Genomic DNA, 22,131 nt, shown 5'->3' with positions numbered 1-22,131 from the left:
GATCGCCATTTCTTCTTATTACCGTCAGCAGTAATAATTTCATTTAATTTATTAAAATTCGAATAGGTCTACCAAAAATTAATAAAATCGAAAATTTGTTTACACAGTCACTGGCACTTGAATTGCCAATTTTAACTTTTAATAATGCTGGGTGTCAGTTGGAATTATAAAAACGTGGAAAATCCCTATCTGCAGGTAATAAAAAGATTAACTAGATTTATAAAAATAATTGGTGAAAAATAAGATATTCAAAAAGTATGCAACAAAAATTAAGCAAAAAAAAAGACCGTCTCGTCAAGTGATGTCGATCAAGAATAAATACATATGCGCCATGCGCGGATCCACGGGGGATAATATGGGTGATATATCACCCCCACTCGAGTGAAGAATTAAAGCATTTTGGTATTCAAAAAGTATTCAAAATAAAAATTGTTCTGAATCCTAGATCCGCCACTAATATGCTCTATACGGTCAAAAACTTTTCCTACGCTGGAAACATTTTACTGAAATCTGACTCAGCAACTTTAATCTATTTTAATATATTTTGTTTTGAAGGTTGAAAAGATTTCTTTTGATGTGGGCTTTGTCTATAAAATTAGAAAAGTTACTTTTATACAGCCTACTCGGTCATAAAAATTGCAAATGCTTAATGCGGTCAGTTTAAAAGCTATAAAAGGGTTTATTTATTTAACAGCCTCTTTTATAAGGTTGCTCATCACTTTTAAATACTTTAAGTACGGTGGCATCACTAATATGTCAATTAGCTACTGATCTAACCAAGTGCATTCCGATAAGAATAAATATTAAAGCTGACATTAAGCTTTAAAAACGAATAGGTTAAATTTGCCTTCACAGCCGACAGTATTTGTTTAGCATTTTATGAGGCGTTCAGACACAATGGCGCAAATAAATTAAAGCTATGGGCAGCTTGGCAGCATCTGTTCGGATGCAAGTGCTAGTGCTATCAGCATATTTATGGACATGGTACAAGCCAAACCTATGACTCGCCTATCATCGGTTGGCTCCATGATCTCAACGATGGCGAATTTCCGCAACTGCTCATGTCAGCGTCCGCGTTTAAATGCGATCTGTGGCGCAGGTATCCGCCAGATACAGATACGTGCCAGCGCATAAAGGTAGTGAGTATTCCGCTGGAGACAGCCATCGCTGGAAGAAACATGAGCCAAATAAAAAGCCCATTTGCACACAAATTTACTTCCAAAATGCCCAAGATGCGCATCATTCAAACCGAGGCGAGTGGAGTGGAGTGGAGTCCGTGGAATGGGAATGGGAATATGGGCACCGGCACCGGTAACTGGACACCGGATGCAGATAAATCTTTGGGCTGCCGCCGGCCCTCCGCTTCCCCCGGTGACCAAGTTCTCAACATTTTAAAAGCAAGTTGCGTATTGCGAAGCCGAAGCTGGGCTCGGGTATGGGTATCCAAGTCTCCTGGCCAGAAGTCCCGGCTTGAAGCTCGATCGGAATCACGAGATAAGCTTGCAACAATCCCTGCTCGCAGCGAGCGGCGACAAACTTAATTGCGCCTATTCCTGCATTAATTGCACACACACGCGCGAGGATGGCGTCGTTCGGCCGCCGGAATGTGTTAATTAAATATTTAAATTATTCGCATTCGAATTCGTACATCGTGGCCAATGGATCCTTCATTACTCGAATATCGGTCGCCGAATGCTGAATTTAAAGATGCGGCACGCACGGTTCTGTCCCGGTCCTCCACTGTCCTTTCCTGTCCCGCAGTCCTTCCTCGCAGGACATTATACACTTTTTGGTCTAGACTGTTTGCGGTCATCGGCAAAATAACAACAACCGCAGCGGCAGCATCTGCATAGGCATCTGCATCTGCTGCCTAGAGAACCGACAATCGCGTTCGATCAGCGGGCATTTTTATTTCGCCATTCAACATTTCTGCTGCACAGAGAAAAAGCCAGGGATCAGGTAACTAACCTAAATATATTTAAATCTTTTATCACAATTTAAGAAGCATTTTGCTAGGAAGCAGTATAAATCGTTTGAATATTACAATTACATAGAAGAGATATTACAATTAAATATTACAAATATTTATTTGTTAGAAAAGCCTATTTTAAATACCCCATAAGTACGCTTTTTGGTTGCACTTTTGTTGTACATATAATATTTAGGTGGCAACTGCAAATGTTTATGCTATAAATTTTAACTTTCATTATTAACGTAACATTATTTATATAATCTACTTTAAAAGCTATACCTGTTGAAATGATTACCAAACTAAAATTTTTGGCTTGTTACTTTTAAGTAGGGAATAAATTTAAAATTAAATATAAATTATTCTTGCAAAATCTTAATTTTTTTAAAAAAATTTTAATAATAAAATCAAAACTCACCCACAAATTGATTTTTGAGTACCATATCCTTTTTGGAACCAACTCAATCCCGACTCAAATACTTTCTACATTTTTTCCCTGTGTGCTTTTATTGAAAAGTGGAAAAATGATGCCACGCGTCCTTTGGGCAAAAGCCACAAAACATTTTCATTTTATTTTTACACGAGCCAAATAGAAGCAATCGAGGCGGCCAATGTCCTTGCGGTGTTGCAGCGCAATTGGAAAATATATTAATTAAATGTAGAGCCCCACGGCAGCGGGGCTCATTGCCAATTGTCCAGTTTTGTTCGCCAATTTTGTGAGTTTTTTGTGTTTTTTATTTTTTTATTTTTTGTTTTTTTGGACCGGGAACGGGAACTGCAAATGCAAAACGACGACAGGCGAGCAATAAACATGCAGGCCATCAATGCACGTTTCGGCATAGATAAATTTGAAAATAGCGCCGGCGGTGGGAGGTTCAGTGGAGCTACAAATTAGAGCTGCTGGCCCAAAGCCCGGCTATATGGCAGTATATATCCGAATTGTAGTTCCATCAGCGGGCGCATTGAGCCGTTTAAAAGCCAACCGCATGCAAGTGGAGTGCAGTGTGTATGTTGCATTTTGTGGGTTGTGCAACCGCGGAAGTTTCTGGAGGGGCAAAGGGGTGGGGGTCAGGAACAGAGGCGTCCCGTGTAACCGGCGGCGGGGGCAACTTCCAACTACCATCTACCAACTACCAACTGCAACCGCCGCCGCCCTGTAGCGCCAGCGCTCTAGAATGAGTTATTGGCCTTGTTGGCGATTTTATTGCCACGGCGCAGCCATAAAATATGGTAAATTATAGCGGTTTGTTGTTTTGGCCATTTTGTAGCCGAATAATGTTCTACGTGTGCGTCCTCAAGCCCCAATAGACCTGTTCATGTTTCAGCCCCGGATTCGCTGCACACGCCCACAACACAAATGTGGTCTTGTCAAATGGAAACGCGACAAGTTTCTTTGTTTAACAAAAAGGTCCGAACACGCGCCGTTATAATATATCAATAGCCCGAACGCGGGCAATGTTTTATTATTTCAATTTTAAATTAATTGTATATGCAGCGCGAAAACCAATTATCTGAAAAAAAAAACTGGCCTATGTATTGGTATAGTTTGGTATTGTTTTGCCAATTTTAGGATTTTCCGTTCTTACGGAAAAAATTCTATAAATTCCATCCTTCGGAGTACAATAGTGGGATTTATCTCAAAAATTCGGGAAAAGACGCCTCTAGATGCCTGTCAAATATTTTCGGTACATATTTATCCTTATATTTTTTTAAACCTGTTCACAGCATCAAGTTGGTTGTGAATAGAGGTGAACAAATTACTTCAATGGCTCAAAGGCCTTGATTGACTCAAATAATAATGGAACCTTAAATGCAATTATGTAGAAGGGCATCTAAGCCATTTTTTGCCATAGGTTTTAATACAATTGAGCACAGACCCTCGATGATATCTTAAGTCAAAACATTAAATGTTGTTATTTTTTTAAAACCGCTATTGCACAAATACCACCCGTTAAACTCGAAAACTAAGATATGCTTATTTACGTCTATATTAACACAATTTAATTGCCATATGGCTGACCAAAAACACTGGTGGCCTGTGTATTTTAGAAAAACTTTATATTTTGAAAGACTCTTTCAGAAAAGTATCCTTGTCTTTCAGTTTTTGTAAAAAAAATGGTTTTTAGAATTGTAAAATAAATATATATTTTTAAAAATACAAATTATACAATGGTATAGTTTACTTATTAGCTTACTAAGCTGCAGTCAGTAGAGTGCTATAAAATCTAATGGGTTTTTTTTGTCATAATAATATTTAATTTCCACAAGCGTTGCACAATTAAAGAGGAGCATGTCTGATTACATGCAATCCACTGCTTTGCATGTGCTGAATTTCATTGTTCCTGACTTTTCAATTAGAACCACCCCAAAAGCGAAATGGGCATCAGATGCTGCAATCCTTTATGCAGCCGAAGTGAAATCCTTTTTGCCACATTGCACCGAAGAGGCAATTGTGCGGAAAACCCCTAAACATGTTTTGGGTTAATTTAAAATGTGGCCCAGCCCGGTTCGCACAGAACAAAGCGCTAAATTAATGTTGTCATTTTCCACTCGGCGGATAAAATGGCCAAAGCCAGCCTCCGACAAAAGCCAACTGGACTCATTATGATCTGGACTTTGTTGCTGGCGGCAGTTGGCAGTTGGCCGTTGCATCCCATGCATTTGCGAAAAAGTGCAATTGACTGCAGATGCTACCATGATTCAGGCGGCTAATTTGAAAATTCCAAAATTTATCTAATTGTCTTTCCGGAAAGTGGACCCCACTGCAGCTTTAATTGAAATGCATCTGATTAAGTGCTGTTCTTTAAGTTCTCACTGGTTTTTTGCATTAAAAAGTACGGTAGAAAGGATTTATTATTATTTCTTGCCTTATTAATTTAATATTATTGGACTTTATAAAAATCCAAAGGTCTTATCTCAGCTACCCCATTTATTGAGTCATCCAAAAACCGTTCTAAAAATTTATGTAAGCTCGCTCGGCCTTCATAAAAAGGCGTTAGGTGAGTCCCTCTAATTAGAAACGTGTTTCCAGTGAAGTATATCAATCTGATAAAATAAAGTTGTTGCCTCCCCGTTGGTTACGCACAGGTAGCTGCTTACCCAATTCTTTTCAATATATTGCGATCATTATAAGGCGATCAACTGTCAATCTGAATTACAGTGTTTGGTATTGTCCGAATCCGTGGAATTCCATTGCTGAGCTGTTATGGGTAGGTCGATAATTATAATGCGACACCGACGATTTATTATTTTCATTTATAGATGTGACACACGACACACACATGAGGGCCGTGATTGAATGTATATCTATATCTACATATTTCTTCGAAAAATGCGACCGCTCCCCTGTTCGCTGCGATTAATTAAGTTCATTGGGTCGGTGCGCACGATTTTATTAATATGTGAGCATTTTTAGGAAAATTTATAATTTTAAAGGGATTGTAGTACTTTATCTTAAATAACGAGAGCAATAAACCAAAAAGCGTTCATCCCGAGAATATAAAAAAAGTGTTAGGCTCCAGTATTCAACATCATTTTTACGTATTTTATTTTACGTGTTTTTGAATAACGTGTGCAATTTATTGAAACATTTAAAGTAAAGGAAAAGTCTAGGAAAACACCAGCTACAAAGTTTAAAGCTAACAAAATATCTTTTAAAGCCTTGCTGTTTCATATTTCTTTTATACTGAGTCGACTAGTGTTCTTAAAAAGTGTATTGCTTTTATAAAAATCAATAAATACATTTTTTAACATTTCTTTAAATGATATATAAACGTTATTCATTATTAGTCAAAGCTTGAAATGGGATTTCAGAGTATAAAGCATACTTTAACTTTAAAATGCGGACGAGAAAACGGCCCTAAGTAACGCAAATTTAAAGTAGTGTCGTTGAAAATATTTTGGAGTTCAGAGTTTAAAGCCAACGTTAAATTTAACATGCGAACGAACATGCGAATATAAAACTCCAATAAATTCCAAACTTAATTTCTTCCGGCGTTTATTCAAATAAGTTGGAGAAAAATAAGTGATTTTATTCAACTTTATTTATCATTAAATTTGCAAATTTACATAAATACTATTTACAATTACAAAATGTATGCCATTAAAAATGTCTTGAACCAGTTGTCGAACGTCTGAACGTAAGTGCATTTGTGTACGAAGAAGTATGTGTGAATTAACTAAATTACCGCAGCTAATTACTCGTATAGTACGTATGTATTGTATGTATGTGTTTATATGCATATATCACAGATACTTAAATTTCTCTACAAATTTATCAAACGAATAAGGTAACTAATTACACGATTACGTTTAAGTAACTATTTATGTTTGCACGGATTAATTATTTGGCCGAGTACATGTCTAATGCATAAAGTCGAAGGGTTAGGCAAAATCTTAACTATTTCTTATGGATAGGATTTGGATTTGGGGAAACTAATGTTCCGTTTCTCCAATTTATGATATTAGCACTAATACAACGTGAAGTTCTCTTAAGGTCTAATGCGGTAGCTATTTAAAATTATCAAGTTGAGTGTGGATTAAGCACTTAAGGTAGGAAATGTTAGTGTTGTGTACGAGCTAAGACAAAAAGTTCGCTTGATTTATAGCCCGGTGGAGTAGTACGGGCTGGCATTATTATTGGTATGCCACTGGGACGACTCGACTCGACTCAGCTCAGCCAGCTCGAAAGATGAATGAGTTCGTGTGGTGTGCGTTTATTTCGAGTCATTAAACCCGGAGCCGAGTGACTCAACCCCGGGCTAAAAACATGACAAACACACGGCCCTCCGTCTCCGAAGCACCCAAAAAGTGGGCGTAGAGACACCCCACCACCGAACCGACGAACTACCGAACCACCGAACCACTGAACTCCCTAACCACCGCCCCACCGAGACGTGTGCGTCTCGCAAATTTTCAGCGGTCGAGTGTAAATATGCTAATTAAAGTTATAAAGCGAAATAATTTATGATATGGTAGGAAATAAAGTTTTATTGCCGTACTTAGGCTACATTTATTGCAAAATAATTAGTGTAGTTATCGCTATCTGGTAATCGTACTCGTACTCGTAATCCTAATCTTAATCGCGGGCTGCCCCGCCAACTTGCACTTGTCCCCGCCGTCGAAATGTGTAAGTAGTTTCGCTTGCTGCTTGGCTATTTGGTATCTGGTAACGGTAACTGGTACTGGTAACTGCTTACTGGTAACTGGTTCAAGGTCGAATTACGACCCGGAACGGCCCTCCGTGAGGTGGTAGGAGCCACCCATGTGGCAGGCGGACCCGTGACCATATCCCCCACCGCCAGCCTCGTTACTGTACAAAATGTTGACCATGGAAGCCACCGTCACCGGAGCACCGGAATGCATCGAGGAACTGTGGCTGCTGCTCCCGCTGCTGCTGCTGCTGCCGCTGCTGTTGAGCTTCATAGTGGGCGGCGTTTGGGGCGGCGTATCGGGCTGGATCTCGGGAAACCCCACCCGCTGCGGCGGATGATGATTGATGGGATGCGTATGGGTGGTGGTGCTGGGCGGCGGCACCTTGCCGGAGGAGGAACTTCTGCTGCTGCTGCTGGGCAGATGCATGCCCATGGCCTCGGTGTACGCCGTAGGTATCCGCGAATATGGCGATCCGCCGGCGTAGCTGCTCATCATACTCAGCGGCGAACCGAGCTCCATCGAGTGGTGCGGATGCGGATGAGGATGTGGGTGATGCTGATGCTGCTGCGATTGGTGGTACTGCTGCTCCGCCGCCGAGGACGGCGGGTAGAAGTTCTGGCCGAGGTACGCCGCGGTGGGCGGTGGTGTCTTGCAGGCGGCTGTGTCGGCCACGCTCCAGATCTTGGGCTTGCTCGCCGGAACTGGGATGCCACAGTCTCTGCTCAGCGGGTTTTTTTGGGCCGCAAAGTCGCCTCCTGATTCCTCCTGACCTCCATAGCCGCCACCCGGATGGTAGTAGGGCTGCTCCATCTGCTGGTGCTGCTGCAGCTGTTGCTGCTGACTTTGCTGCTGCTGCTGCTGCTGGTGGTGCAGTTGCTGGGGATGCGGGTGCGTATGCGTGTTGTGGGATTGCGCATACGAGCTGTAGGCCGCGTGCATGGGATGGGCGCCGGGGGGCGTGGCATAGGGCGCCAGTCCCCGCATGGCCACCAGATTGTGCGGCTCCCGGTCAACGAGATCCAGCTTCTGGTCACTCTGGTCCACCTCCTTTTCCGCCTTGCCCAGCTCGGATTTGATAAGTTGATTGCCGGGATCTGGAGATTAGATGGCAGAGGGAGAGGAAGAGAGACCATGTGGAGACACAAAATAAATTTAATTAATTTCAAGTCGCAGGCAGGAAGCAGACAAGTTCTTAGAGGACTGCAAAACTTGGCACTTGCAGGAGGTGGAACTCTTGGCAGAAGGCAAAAGGCAGCTGGCAGCTGGCAGTGGCAAAAACCCTTGAGATTGTTGGTGGGCGTTGATGCGTGCAACCCTCGCAGCCAGCGGAGAAAGCTTTCAGCAGCAAAATACTCGAGTTTCCGCCGACCACCGCCCAAGTTCCCTCCCCACTGCACCATTTCTATGTGTCGCCAACTCGAACAAGGCCACTTTGGAGTCGGAATGCACGGAGAAAATGGAATAGTGAAGCTAATGGCATATGGCCAACTCTATTAAATATTCTTAAATATTATCGTCCTATTGTAATTTTAATTTATTCTTGCTAATTTCAAAAAACAGTTTATTTAATTATAAACATTTTTGTTCTTACAATATTTTTTAATATTTTTCGAGACCTACAAAATGTTATTAAAATCATTGAAAACTAATAAAAAAATTGTTTTTATATTAACAGTTTGTTCTTTAAACGTCAAATAAATTTATCTTTTTCTGGCAAGTTGCAACTTAAATTTATATACATTTAAAAAAATTTAACAAATTTAAAAACAATTTTTTTTTTAATTTAACAGTGGATTTATTTTAAACCCACTTTTAAAAATCACATCATATATTGGTCATGATATGTGAAGAATTGAATATTTCAATACCTTATATTTATGTTAACTATTTGCCTAAATTTCTACCAGTACACTTGTGATCGGAGTGCGGGCGCAAGGCCACTTTGCCAACAATGTGCTGTCAACTTCCGGGGAGGATGTCGCCTAAGCAGTCAGACAAATAAACGGACGACGGACTTTGGACGGCGGGCAGACGAATGTTGCATAACATTCGCCTCGCCACATAAATTGTACTTAAAAGCCCAGTGCCACAAATCTGCCGAAGAGGCGGGTCAGCCAGCCAAAAAGGCGTAGTAATCAATGGGGCAAGGCGTTTGGAAAACAATATTCCGGGGCTCAAGAAATTACAAAGCGAGATCCCCGAGCTCTACTAATTGAGGTCAGGGATGGGGCATAAACTTGTGGACTCACCAAAAGCTTCGGTGGAGAGTTTTCCACCATCGCCGGACTCCTTTTCCTTCTCATCGTCCGACATCATGCCATCGTCATCGTCCTCGGTCTTATTCTTGGGCTCCCAGGTCATCTTGTTCTCCTTTTTCAGCCTTCGCCGGGCGTTGGCAAACCAGGTGGACACCTGGGTGAGCGTCATCTTGGTGATGATGGCCAGCATGATCTTCTCCCCCTTAGTGGGATACGGGTTCTTCTTGTGCTCACTCAGCCAAGCCTTCAGCGTGGCCGTCGATTCGCGGGTGGCGTTCTTCCGTCTGGCGGCGAGATCATAGTTAGGACCGTATCTGCAGGTTCAAAATCAAATACCCCGAATCAATAAAGCCCATTGTGCTATCATGGCCGCTAATGAGTTTGCTTAGGGCAACACTGATTTCTGATTTTTCCCTTTCCGGCCTGCTATCAGCTTTTAGATAAATAAAGCACACACACCACACACACCTTAAAGACAATAATCAGCTATTGGGGGCTGATAAGAATCGCCCACCCAACCGGCATGCATTTGCAACTTCCTCTCGTCTAGGTCAACAGCAAATGGCTGAATAGTATTCCATTTCAGCCAGAACCGCGCCTCAAGGGCTCAAACTCTAAGCCAGACATACCCTTTTAAGCGATAAATAAAAAGAAACCCGGCAGACGACACGACGAGAAAGTTTTTGTCCCATGGCAACATTTTAAGCCCACTTAAGATTCCCATTTGTGTATTTGTACAGTGGAACTTCTTGAACTTAAGAAACCACAAACGTCTGTCTAATTACATTTTAAACTAGTTTTTTCAAAGAGTAGAATAATGTTATTTTATAAAACGGCATTTAATCATTATCTAAATTTAAATTTATTACCAAGAGTTAAAGATTAATTTGTACAAAATTCTTCTAATTCATTTTGTTATTTTGATTAGGTGCTAACTTCTGTGTAAGTGAACCCATAAAAGTTAAAAAGTCCGATGAAACATTAGTAATTTTAAATATATTTTTCCATTGAATCAAAATTGCTAGTTTTAATTGAAATAAAAATCCACGCAATAAATCTACAACTATAAAAAGTCAGATGAAACATTAGTTAGTTTAAATATATCTTTTGAATTAATGGCGGTAGTTTAAATTCAAATAAAAATCCTCTCAATAAATCTACAACCATAGGAGCTCCACCGTATTTCCCCTGCTCCTTATAATCTACCTCTAAGCCAAACGTCTTCATTTTGAAATGCTCACCCGTAGGCCGCCAGCGTGGGGTCGTAGGAATAGTAGCCGGTGGTGGACTGCAGACTCGCCGATGTCCAGGCGCTCATCTCGGTGCTGGGACTGGTGTCCTTGATGCCATAGGGATTGCTCTGCAATTGGGTAACGAAAACTGGCGATTAGTCAACTTCCTTGGACAGGCGGCGTGAGCAGTGAGCCCCTTGTAAGCCTGCGAATTTGTCAGCCCCCAGGTAGTCAGGTAATCGCGGCAGTTACAAGTTACCGGGCCTAACGAGCTGACGGCCAACATGGCGATATCTGCCCGGCCTGTCGCCTCGCATTTGCGCGGACTTCCGCCGACTGCACAAAGCCAATTAGTCTGCCCCGATCCTTACCAGAGGTGCGTAGAAGGCCGAGTTGTCCACTCCGATGCTCGGGTAGGGGTTCTGCTCGTTGGAGGGATACGGTCCGCCGTAGACGCCCACGCCGGCGGAGGGCAGCGCCATGCGGGAGTAGCCACCGATGGCCAGCCGGGCGGGATCGTACTGGCAGGAGCACACGGTTTGGCCGGACACGGGATCCGTGATGATGGGTCGCCCGTTCTCGCAGCAGGATCCGCGGGCGGGCAGATCCTGGGCGGCGGATGAAAGGCCTCCCGGTAGATCGGCCCCACCCACCGCATCTTCCGCCGGCGACGTGGAGAGGCCCTTGTGGCCCGCATGGTGCGACGACTGGGAAACTGCACCTGGACTCAGAGGACCGGCGGTCAGCCCGGTGGCCGTTGAACCGCCCGAGGGACTGAGGGAAGCCTCATTCGTGCCGGACAGCGGCGAGCCTCCGCCATGGCCGCTCTGACTGTCGGTATTGGCGGTAGTCAGCTGCAAAGATGCCAAACGGGAAAAAAGAGCACATTTTAGCAATGCCGAAAAAAATACCCCGAACCCAAAAATGTCTGCGGTGAGGGAATCGCACACTGAGCGAAATAAGTTGGAATTTAAAAATAGAAAATAATCATATCTTATTAAACTATATTTGAAAAAAAACCTATTTAAGACTAACCAAGTATACACATCTCAAAATATTTAATAAGGAATTAGAATATAGAAAATTAACAAAAGTTTTGGGTGCAAAAAAATGTTGTTTTACTAAGGATTTAAAAAACTTTTTTTTTAGTTTTAAAATGATTTACAAAAAACGCCACCATTTTGAAATTAAAAAAAATAAACTATTAATATTTATTTATTTTCATCATTTCTACCTATTTCTACCTATTTTATTTAGCCCCCGTTTCTTGCAGTGCACGAACAGGTGAAGTTGGCAGGACACGAACGAGCAAAGAGGAGAGCAACCAGGAGAGGACCTAAAGGAGAGGTAAGCGCAAAGGCATGTCCCTGCCGACCGGGTCGAAATCAACAAAGCAGATTAAGATGATAACTCCAAATGTCAAAATATTTTATTGGCCTGGCGCATTTTGCGATCCGTTCCATCTATTTTCACTTCATTAATTTTCAATTTATCACAGTCAGATTTCAGATACCGCTTCGTCCGAAGCCGAGCGGCCTGCACATCGCACATCGGGCACCGATCTTTGAAGAGGGTTCTCTTCTCGGTTCGAGATGGGATGGGGATGGGATGGGAGTATCAGTGGACCGATCGATCGACCGAGAATGGGCACGGCCCGGCCAAAAGGGCAATCAAATGATGAGGGACGCAGGTAGGCTCCTCACTCCGCGCGTCTATATCCCATATCCTCTGGAGCGATAACCGCAGCGAATCGGAGACATCTGAGCCGTCGGTTAGAAACCCCTTGATTCGGCTCGAACGGAGCCCGAAAAACCCAAATCCCAAAAAACAGTGTAAGTAGAAGGTCGCCCTATATGATGACTGGCTGTCAAGTCGCACTTCACGCGCCTCAAAATCGGGCTTACATCTTGTGACACCGGTCGTAATAACAATCTCCTTCTCATATTCGATTAGCTACCGTTTTCCGTCTCCATTTCATTTCCACTGCCATTTCTCCGCCTATCGCGGCTACCTCACAATCCTCCCCATATGATTTAAATAATAATGGTAATTCAAGGCTAAACGAGCTGATTCGCCAACACCTCCTGCCGGCTATCTAATCGAGGGGCAATTTCGCGCCGACGCCAAAAAGCACCGGGAAATTATTGCATAATGAAGGTGTTTCATGAATGAAATCTAATGAATTCCGAATGAATGAAAGGAGCCAGGGCGAGTGTGGATCGTCCAAGGAGACGACTGTCTCCGCTAATGTACAAAACGCTGGGCGCGCTCATTTCTTATTATTCTTTATTTTTGTTCTTTATGCGATTCGAACATCAATTTCAGTTTTTGTGGCCGCCCATAAAAAACACATATCGGCGACGACGACAGCGGACCGGGGACCTGGACTTTAGTGGACTGACTGGTCCGAGTGGCGAGTCCGAGTCCCAGTTCGGAACAGTGCTTATTATCGGCACGCAAGTCAGTTTATTTTTAATGGTTCCCACTCACCCACTCTGCTGAAAAATCGCAGGAAGTGCAGCGAAGAGCGCCCAGTCGCTGGGTTTATCGCAAGGTGACTGCAGATAGGATAAGCCACACTCTGGAGGACCAACTTTGGGCTCGGGGCTTGGGTTTCTATTCTGCGGAAACTCTGAAACTTGTCGGCAGCTCCTAAATGCCGTCTTAAAGTTGTGCGCTCTTTTTTATGACTTTTTGCTGTCGGTGTCAAATTGCGGCAAGTTTAATAAAGAATATTTCCCGGAGTCGTCACAGAGAATATTTTAAATTCACACTTGTGACTATCTTCTTTCTATCTCAATTATTTGGATTCTTTGAAGGAGAACTTATAGGGGCTTAAAGAATAATTTTTCGATTAAAAAGATTATGAGGGTTAAACAATTTCACTGTTGATTATTTTTGAAAATATTAGAATAATTTGAAATTTATTGTTACTCTTAACTAATAAAAAAAAAGTAATGGATAATATGCTTTTCAAATTTCTAATGGTTAAAAAAAATGAATCTATCATATTTTAGAAAATGTTTATGTGAAAATAAACGATTTTTGGATTTGATAATTGCATTTAAGGTTATAAATGATTTACAGGCTGATAACACTTTTTTAATAGGTTCGAATAAAAATAGATAAAGAAAGAAAATAAATCAATAAATAAACTTATACAGCTGTTGTAACCTTAGACCTTTCCTATTTTGCAATGGAATTAAATTACTTTTTCACAGCAGTGTCGGGGAGGTACAACAAATTCCCATCCACATGCAACAAAAGCATTGAGGCCTGAAAATGTTTCTCTCTAATTGCAAGTATAAAACTATCCGAAGGGCAGGCAACTCACACGAGAGGAATACGAGCCCGATTTTTATGCGCCATGACCAAAGTTCAAAGTGGCAATTCAACCTTGCATCTTTAACCGCAAAGCAAACATGAAGTCTGCAAAACAGCTGGACAAGCGAAAGTCTCAACGAGCCGAAAAGCAAAACAAAAGGCCTAAGCAAGGAAAAAAGCAGGCGAATATTCATCGGCCGTAATTCGGTTGAACCGGCATGGACATCGTGTAAATCTCTATCTCTGCCTTTGAAGTGCCCATATCCCATATCCCCTTGGCCATATCCACATCCACATCCAGATGCAGATGCAGATGCCGATATATATTTACAGATACGGATACAGATGGCCACCCGCACCCATTGGGGCCAAGATGTTGGGAGAACTGGTGCCGTCACTTTACGGTTATTAATTTTATGATTTATGTTAAAGCTCACGAGTCCGCCTACCAAATGCCCATGCTCATTTCACGAACGCACGAGTGCGACGAGCTCCCATATAGAACGGTATACGGAATACGGTATAGGTATGGTATAGTATACTGTATAGGATAGTACAAAGACAAAGGAGATCGGCATTGTTGTGGTTATTGGGTGCCGCTGCCGTTTCGCCGTTGTTGCTGCTACCGCTGGGGATGCGTTTATGGATTTTGTTTTTGCACTCCTAACAACGACTGCGAAACAAAAGCTATTGGAAGGGGTTTTTGTTGGTTTTCTGTTGGTTGGGGGGCCTTGACGCCAGCCCCGAACAATAAGCGAAAATATGAGGATCCCAGGCAGCAAGGAAGCTGCCAGTCGAACGAGTCCCTACAAACAAACACATGTTCGCATTCGCATTCGCAATCGCAGTCAACTTCTCCGGCGACTACTGCCTCTTGGATTTGGCATATTCTCACATTCATCCGCAGGATTGCGCTGCCAAACGAGTACGCCATATTCATACAGATACCCACTCTTGGAGGCACACAGAAAAAAAAAGAATCCTACATTTTAATTGCCTTAAAAATGCTGCAACTTAACGGGTTTAAAATGGTAATTTTCTTGAAATTTGTTCTACATTTTTTAAATGTTCCCAATAAAGAAAGTAAAACTAAGATCCATTTTGTAAAAATAGGGCTGGTATTGAAATTGGGCTTTTAATAATGTGAATTTAAAGACAATAGGTCATGCTGTAATTTACCATTAAAAATTAATTGAGCAGTAGAAAATATAAGGAAATATTTTCAGATCGTTTAAAGAATAAAACATAATAATAGCACCCCGAGATAGCTATTTTCTGGAAGAGTTTTAGCTACAAATTATATTGTTATAGTAATTCGTATAAAATTAAACCAAGTTATTCACTTTATTTAAAGCCAAGTAAAAATAAATCACTTTTAAATTATTTTTAAAATGATCACTTTTTTTTTGAGTGCATTCGAATGCCAAAAGGACAGCTCCGAAGTGCGTTTTTGCTAATGCGAATAAGTTGCTTGGTTTTTTGTGCTGCGCATCGCTCCTCGCTTATTGAATTAAGTTCGGGCGCAGTAGTCGCAGTGGAACAACTCTTTCCCAACTGCGGTCTCAATGTTTGCATTAAAAATTCATAAATCAATTATGGAATGCACACTGCGAAATATTAGTTTTTTCTCGCATCATTTACGGCCCTGTCCTGTCCTGTCCTTTTGCGTCCCGAAGGAGTGGATGGGGATGGAGATGTGGATGGGGATGGGTATGGGACCTTTATAGCATATAGCATATAGCTTATAGGTCCAGGACTCGACATCGTCGCGCCGCTTTTTGCGGCCTTAGAATTTTAGTTATTTTGCCATGAAATGCGTGAACAGCTCGCATGGGAAGTTAAGAATTCGATGTGCGATGTGCCGCTCATCGCTCGTCGGTTGCTACTGCCAACTGTCAGCCGTTGATTAAATTCATATATTGCATGCGTCGCCGTTTTTGCCTCATTTTTGGAATGCCGTCTTGGCGTTGAAATTAAAATTAAATTAATGAATTCGCCGGCGAGGCTGTGTGTGCACTGCATAAATTGTAGGGTTTATAAATTTGGCACCCAGTCGATAGTATCTTTTGACCAGTCTTTAATTGGGCTTAGTGGCCGACTAAATGGCTCTCGGCTCTTTCGGGGGCAAAAACCAAATGCAAATGAGGTAAAACGATGACAAAATCCTGGCGGCTTTTAATCGATCGGCAGGAAGGCTTTGCACATCTGCAGGCCGGTAGCCATAATTATAGTCGATAATCTGAGCGTTCATTATTTTAATTATTGTAATTTACCAAGTTTGCATATTATAATAAATGGTCCACCACTCGGGCGGCTTCATTAGCATAAATTTATGCCAGCAGACATGGCTATATATATGCGAATATGCAACTACATATATTGGCAGCAGGACACAGGCCCCGGATAAACGCATAAGTCTAGCATTGACGCATTAGACCACATAGTAGTCGTTGAACAAGGCATTACACAGCCATTGAAAGGGCTTTGTAGTTGCAAGTGTTTCGGCCCTCTTCTCTCTACCCCCCGTCAGCCAACTAATTTGAATTACTGAGCTCGGAATACCGGGTAATTATGACCAGACCTCGGACGATGCCCCCCGAAAGTCCCCGATGCCACCGATTGCATCCAAGGCGATGGCGATGGCGGTGACGGCTGTCCTAAATTGTGAAACATTTCTTGGCGGCGGGGCGGCCATTATGGATATGCATGGATCCAGGAGCCCCAACCGGTGCCAAAGTGCTTGAATATTCATGTGTCGCCCCAGCCCGCGCCAACCCGCTTGGCCCGGCTTAAAATGTAAATTTAAAGTTTATTTTCACCGTCCATTATTAAAGATTTCCCTCGCACATGCCAAAATCTGTGGCCGAATTTCTCGACTGACTCACTAAATTTCTGGTTTTATGAAAATTGTCTTTCCTGCGTCTCTGGGTGTGCCAAGTATTATTTTAAACGACTGATACTAATTCAATAAATTGTATTCTCAAGTGTATATTCGAATGATTAAGTTATGGTTGCATATGGAAATGACAGAGCTGTAAATCAAAATATAATAAATATTTTGGGCATGCCAACCAAAAGCGTATTTAAATTTAACGCCTGGCAGTAGCAATATTTATAAACTTTTTAAAATTAGCTTTAATTAGAATTCGAATTGATTTAACTGGATTGTTTGCACTAAATTAAAGCAAACGCTTTTAATTTTCTGGTCCTACACTTTATATTATGACTGGCTGACATTTTCGCCTTCAGATATTTATAATTTGTAATTTAATAAGAATTTACGATATCGAAAGCGGTTCAATGTTCCCAACAGCTACTTTTAGAAGGTTACTTTGAACTAAATGTAAATTTAACAGGGGGAAGTAACCTTAAGCGTTTTAAATATATACATTTTTTGTTTAGAATAATATTAATAAAAACAAAGAAAATATTTAATATACTCATAAAGAAAGATACTCGTAACTAAAGGTAAATTAGAATTAGGTTAAAGTTAAGAATGGTTCTCCACTTTCTGTTCTTAATAATAATAATTTTTGTATCCCTTTATTTCCCTTTAAAAAACAGCTGAGATTATAAGAAGGTATATAACCCACCTGATTTGCCGTCGGGTAGCCAGCGTATCCAAACTGCGCATATGCAGCCATTGTCTCGCTGGCTGAATTGGCTTAAAAAAGCGGCGACAAGCGGTTTCACTGTGCCTGGCTTCACTGTGGGGCGTCCGTCGTTGTTTATTATTTTCCTCCTTTTTTGGCTATCGAGGATGCGGATGTGGATGCGAGTACGTTTGCGGATGCTGGCGGAGCCCTCGAAAAGGGGTTGGGTGCCGGTGCCCAAGGATGTGGGGGTGTTGGGTGGTTAAGGGAGGTTCGCGTGGGTGGTTGGGCGATGGGTGGCTGGGCGTTGGGTGGCTTTGGCGTGCGTGCTCAACGGCTAAGCACTCTGGGCGCTTTTGTTGTTTGCTGGCTTGTCGGGTGTTGCGCTATTGTTGTTGCTGCTGGCCTTGTTGAAAATTGATAAAACAAATTGTCGATGTCGAGCAGTTCTGTTAATGTCGCCGGAGCCGGAAAATGTTTTGTTTGTTTTGTGTGACTTTGCTCTTTTTTCATCCGTTTTTACTTCATTTTTATTGACTCTGCTTGACTCTTTGGCGGCCGGTTTCGAAATGTGAAAAAACACACAGCCAGCAAACCAAATTGGCTTCAAGTGTTTGCCGCAAACAGATTTACAAATAATGTACGCGGCTCTTCAGTCTTTAGTCAAAGAATGTCAGCGGGTCTTAAATGTTTGCTAACTGATTTGGGATTTATTTCTTTTATGGTTGTGGGTCTATGGTTAATATTTTTGAGAAATTTAAGTTTTTTGGGGATATTACTTTATTTTTTTTATAAAAAACACTTGTTTAAATTTTTATTAAAAGTTAGCTTTTGAAATGTTTGGATTTTTTGGCTATAGGGTCCATTTTTAAGGTCAGCACTTAAATTAACGCGAGAGTTTGTTGATATTTATAGACAGTTTGTTTTTAAGGTTCATCATATTAATTTTTGTAGTTATTTTTAGAATTTTTTTTAAACAGTTGAGTTTGGTTTTATACTTTTTCGACCCAATAAGAATTGGGACTATGATTTCTTTTTGTATTTATTTTTTAGTTATTGCACGCACTTTATTATTTACGGCGGTTGCATCTGCCGATCCGATCCGCTGGCGACGCTCCAGTAAAAACGGGTTCCGCAACCTGTCAGCGGGATCTCAACGGTGACGGCAGTGACTGCGACTGCGACTTAGCCAGTGACTGTAACTCGTTTTCGGTCTTTTCGTTTCGGCCTTTTTTCGAGTTTTTTGGTTTTTGGGCGACGCGACGGAGTTGCCAAGATGCGAAGATGCGCACCTATTCGCGGTCCAAACTGTTTTGTCGTGAACTGTTTTCCGTCCGTTCAGCGAGCAGCGCGGTGGTGTGTGACAGAGACGGCAGCAGCTGTGCGAGCGGGACGGCTGCCGGCCGAGAGAGAGCCAGCCAGTTAGGAGCTCTCTGATTGGCCAGCGTTCCAATCAGACAGGGAGCACCGAACAGCAGCTGCCTTGCTTGCTCCTGTGCCGAGTGGTCTGACTGCGAGTGAGATGGGAAAACTCTCTGGGGTTGTTGTTGCTTTTTTTAGAGAACGCCCACCTCCAAGCACTGGAAAGTGAATCGGCGCTCTCTTTCTGCTTTCCCCTCTCTGTCGCCGCTGGAAGCGATTTCATGGCGGACCACGATCGAAAGGCTTCCCAATTGGATAATGCAGCCAAAGTTGGCTAGGAATTTTCGGATTTTGATAAAATATACAATATAAAAATAATTGGGAAAACAACTACGGAGGTACTAAAGATTTGGTATCATCAGAACTTGTTAAATGGGGTAATAGAGCTGGAGGAAAAAGAGAGCAAAAATATTTTGGGCCACTTATCACACACAATAATAATAGAGTATTTAAATAATAAACCACCTTGTACAAAAATATCTAATGTGCAAATCAGTTTGTGTTCTTTTATTTTAGGATTGCCAATTATAGCCTTAAAGGAACAATCTAAAAAATCTGACTAAGGTTTATGTATTTATAGATTTATAAAGAAAATTAAAAACTAAAAAACACAACGGTTTCAATATTTAAATGTCGAAAACATTATTCCATTATTGATTCGACTAAATATAAATCTTCAATACACATAAACATATCATTAAAATAATAAATTCCTAATAAACATGAGAAATAAAATAAACATTTTGACTAAAAATTTTAATAAGAAGACAACAATTAATGAAATTAAAAAAAAAGATTAAAATAAACGTGAGATTAAAAAAAATGGTTTAGTTAGTTCCGCATCTTCAATATTTATAAAATATTTACAAAACGGTTTTTAAGACTAATAAAATAAATCCGTATAATGTTCGTTACCTTTAAATACCTGTATGATTTTTGTAAATAGTGCTTTGGAATATTTCTATAAATTATATATTTTTTGTATTCGATTAAAAAATAAATCTTAAACACACTTAATAATATTATTAAAATAAAAAATATATCCATGCTAAACGTGAGAAATAAAACTAAACATTTTGTTTATAAATGATAAAAAGAAGACAACAATTAAAGAACAAAAAAAATTTATTAAACGAAACGTGAGATTAAAAAATATGTAATTTAGTTGCGTATCTTCAATGTTTATATTAAATATTTTAAAAACAGCTTTTAGGACTAATAAAAAGGTATAATATTAGCTTGCTATAAATAACTTCAGGTATTTGTGCAACATGCTTTGAAATATTTCTATAAATCATATATTTTTTAGGCAAATAAACATCCGAATTGGTTGGCCTTCTTAAATTCTAAATTTTAAAATGTCTCGAGGCCCTTCACGGAAAATCATAGCTAATTGGCACTAGCTAATCGTAACAAGAAACCGAAATGGGGAAAAAACAAACAAACAATCCGATTCCATTCTATCCGAGGGTGAGGGCGTGGCCGGGTCCACTCCAGAGTCCTCAAGTCGAGTACGTTCTAATTAATGGTAAGCGGAGCAGCCGGAGAGGGGCACATTTTTGGGGAATTTCTGTAAAATGAGTATTTTGATGTTTTTGGGGTGTTAACGCGCTGCCATTTATTATAAATGCGAACGCATCTCAAAGTCAAAAGAGGCGCACATGTGTCCCTTTTTTCAGTACTTACAAATCTACTCGTACCCGTATGTAAATGTGTGCGCCAGTGTGTCATTTGCATAGGAAAACGCATCAAGTATTTTTGGGAAAAGTGCCAGCCTGCTCAACTCCTGATCGTTACGGTTATTCTAAACTCAATTGCTGGACGCTCTCGTCGGCGCCAGGAAATTCTACACCCACTTCATGCGACCGGGGAGTACCCACCAGATTTGAAAGGATTCACATGAAAGAAACGCGTTTTAAAACAAAGAATTTACTCTCGAGTTTAAACAAACAAGGTTTACTTTATTAGATTTCAACAATTGGATTTAAATCAAGAAAATAATTTAAAACTATTAAAAACTTTTTAAATAAAAATATTTCAATAAAAATCTTGAATTTTTAAAAAATGCTCTAAGACCGATACAAAAAATTAAATATGCATTTTAAATTATATATTTTTAAATTTAAAGATGTTAGTGTATTTTGTTTGAGTTTTATGCACATTGTAGACAGGAATAAATAAAGTTGTATTTATTTTATAAATTTATATGGGGATGTGTTGATGTTTTTATATAAAAATAAAATTATTCTTATCAAAATAAAACCTACAAATAATCCTGCCTTATATAAATCAGAATACCAAACGTTCAAAAAATGTTATTTTCTCCAGGGCTAACTTCCTTAAATCGATTTCTGTGAGTGATTTGTTTGATGATTTTGGACATGCGAACTGTGGCACATGTCGCAGTTCCTTGGGAGCTCCTTGCTCCCTGCCTGTCCCCATAAATGTCCTGATCCCAGGACTCCCATTGTCTGAGCTCTGTTTTCATTTAGTGCAACACAAACTCGAACATTCCTCACTCGGTGGACAGGACATGCAGATTATATTGAAAACAATTTAAATGTAGATTTTGGCGTTAAGAGATATTATTCTTCGACCGACGCCAGGTGCGTTGGTTCAGGCTCACAGGCACACTCGCACACACACTCTAATAAATACGAGTGTGTACAAATTGAACTGCTAATGTGTGAGTGGGTGGATGGGTGGGTTGTGGGTGGTATGGATACAGCTGCACGGAGAGTTGCAGGCAGAGAGTTACCTCCCACCGCCCATCGCCTCCTTCTCCTGAAAGGCTTCTTACTTAAGTGTTGTTTCATGTCACCTGGAAAGCATTTGGACATGAAATTGTCGCTTTTCAGTATGTGGCACACACACACACTCACACAGATATCCACACAGATACACTCTCGGCGAAAAATCTTCTTCCACACATGCAAAGGAGGAAGGATAGTGCTTCTGGTGAATATAATAAAATCCTTTTCGCAAAACGATAAACGATAAAGTCACCGTAACAAGCACAAAAAGGACTCTCCATGCAAATTGCTTTAAATGAATTTGTTTTCGTTTGTGTTTTGGGTCTGGGCTCGAAGTAGAGTTCGAGTTCGGGTTAGAGTTCCAGTTTTAAGCCACGACTCCAAGGGGAGCCATGTTCGGTGTTATCAACACTAAAGATTCTGTTA

The 22,131-nt window shown here is 40.9% G+C and overlaps 1 protein-coding gene across 2 annotated transcripts; it reads right to left on the bottom strand.

Moving 5' to 3' along the window:
• Positions 1-6,006: 6,006 nt before the first annotated feature.
• On the bottom strand, positions 6,007-18,833 carry caup (caupolican). Of its 2 annotated transcripts, none has more exons than XM_044393842.2 (5): positions 17,531-18,833; positions 10,985-11,467; positions 10,623-10,741; positions 9,373-9,665; positions 6,007-8,217 (listed from the first exon to the last, which is right to left on the bottom strand). In XM_044393842.2, exons 1-5 carry the CDS (start codon positions 17,579-17,581, stop codon positions 7,190-7,192), a joined length of 1,974 nt encoding a protein of 657 aa, XP_044249777.2. In that variant the 5' UTR covers positions 17,582-18,833; the 3' UTR covers positions 6,007-7,189. The 2 variants fall into 2 exon arrangements, with proteins under 2 accessions (XP_044249777.2, XP_044249776.2); XM_044393841.2 differs by having other exon boundaries at positions 6,008-8,217; positions 9,373-9,695.
• Positions 18,834-22,131: the final 3,298 nt, after the last annotated feature.

This window comes from Drosophila takahashii, chromosome 3L, assembly GCF_030179915.1.
Source record: "Drosophila takahashii strain IR98-3 E-12201 chromosome 3L, DtakHiC1v2, whole genome shotgun sequence".
Taxonomy (NCBI): Eukaryota; Metazoa; Arthropoda; class Insecta; order Diptera; family Drosophilidae; genus Drosophila; species Drosophila takahashii.
This window is presented reverse-complemented; position numbering and strand designations above follow the sequence as displayed.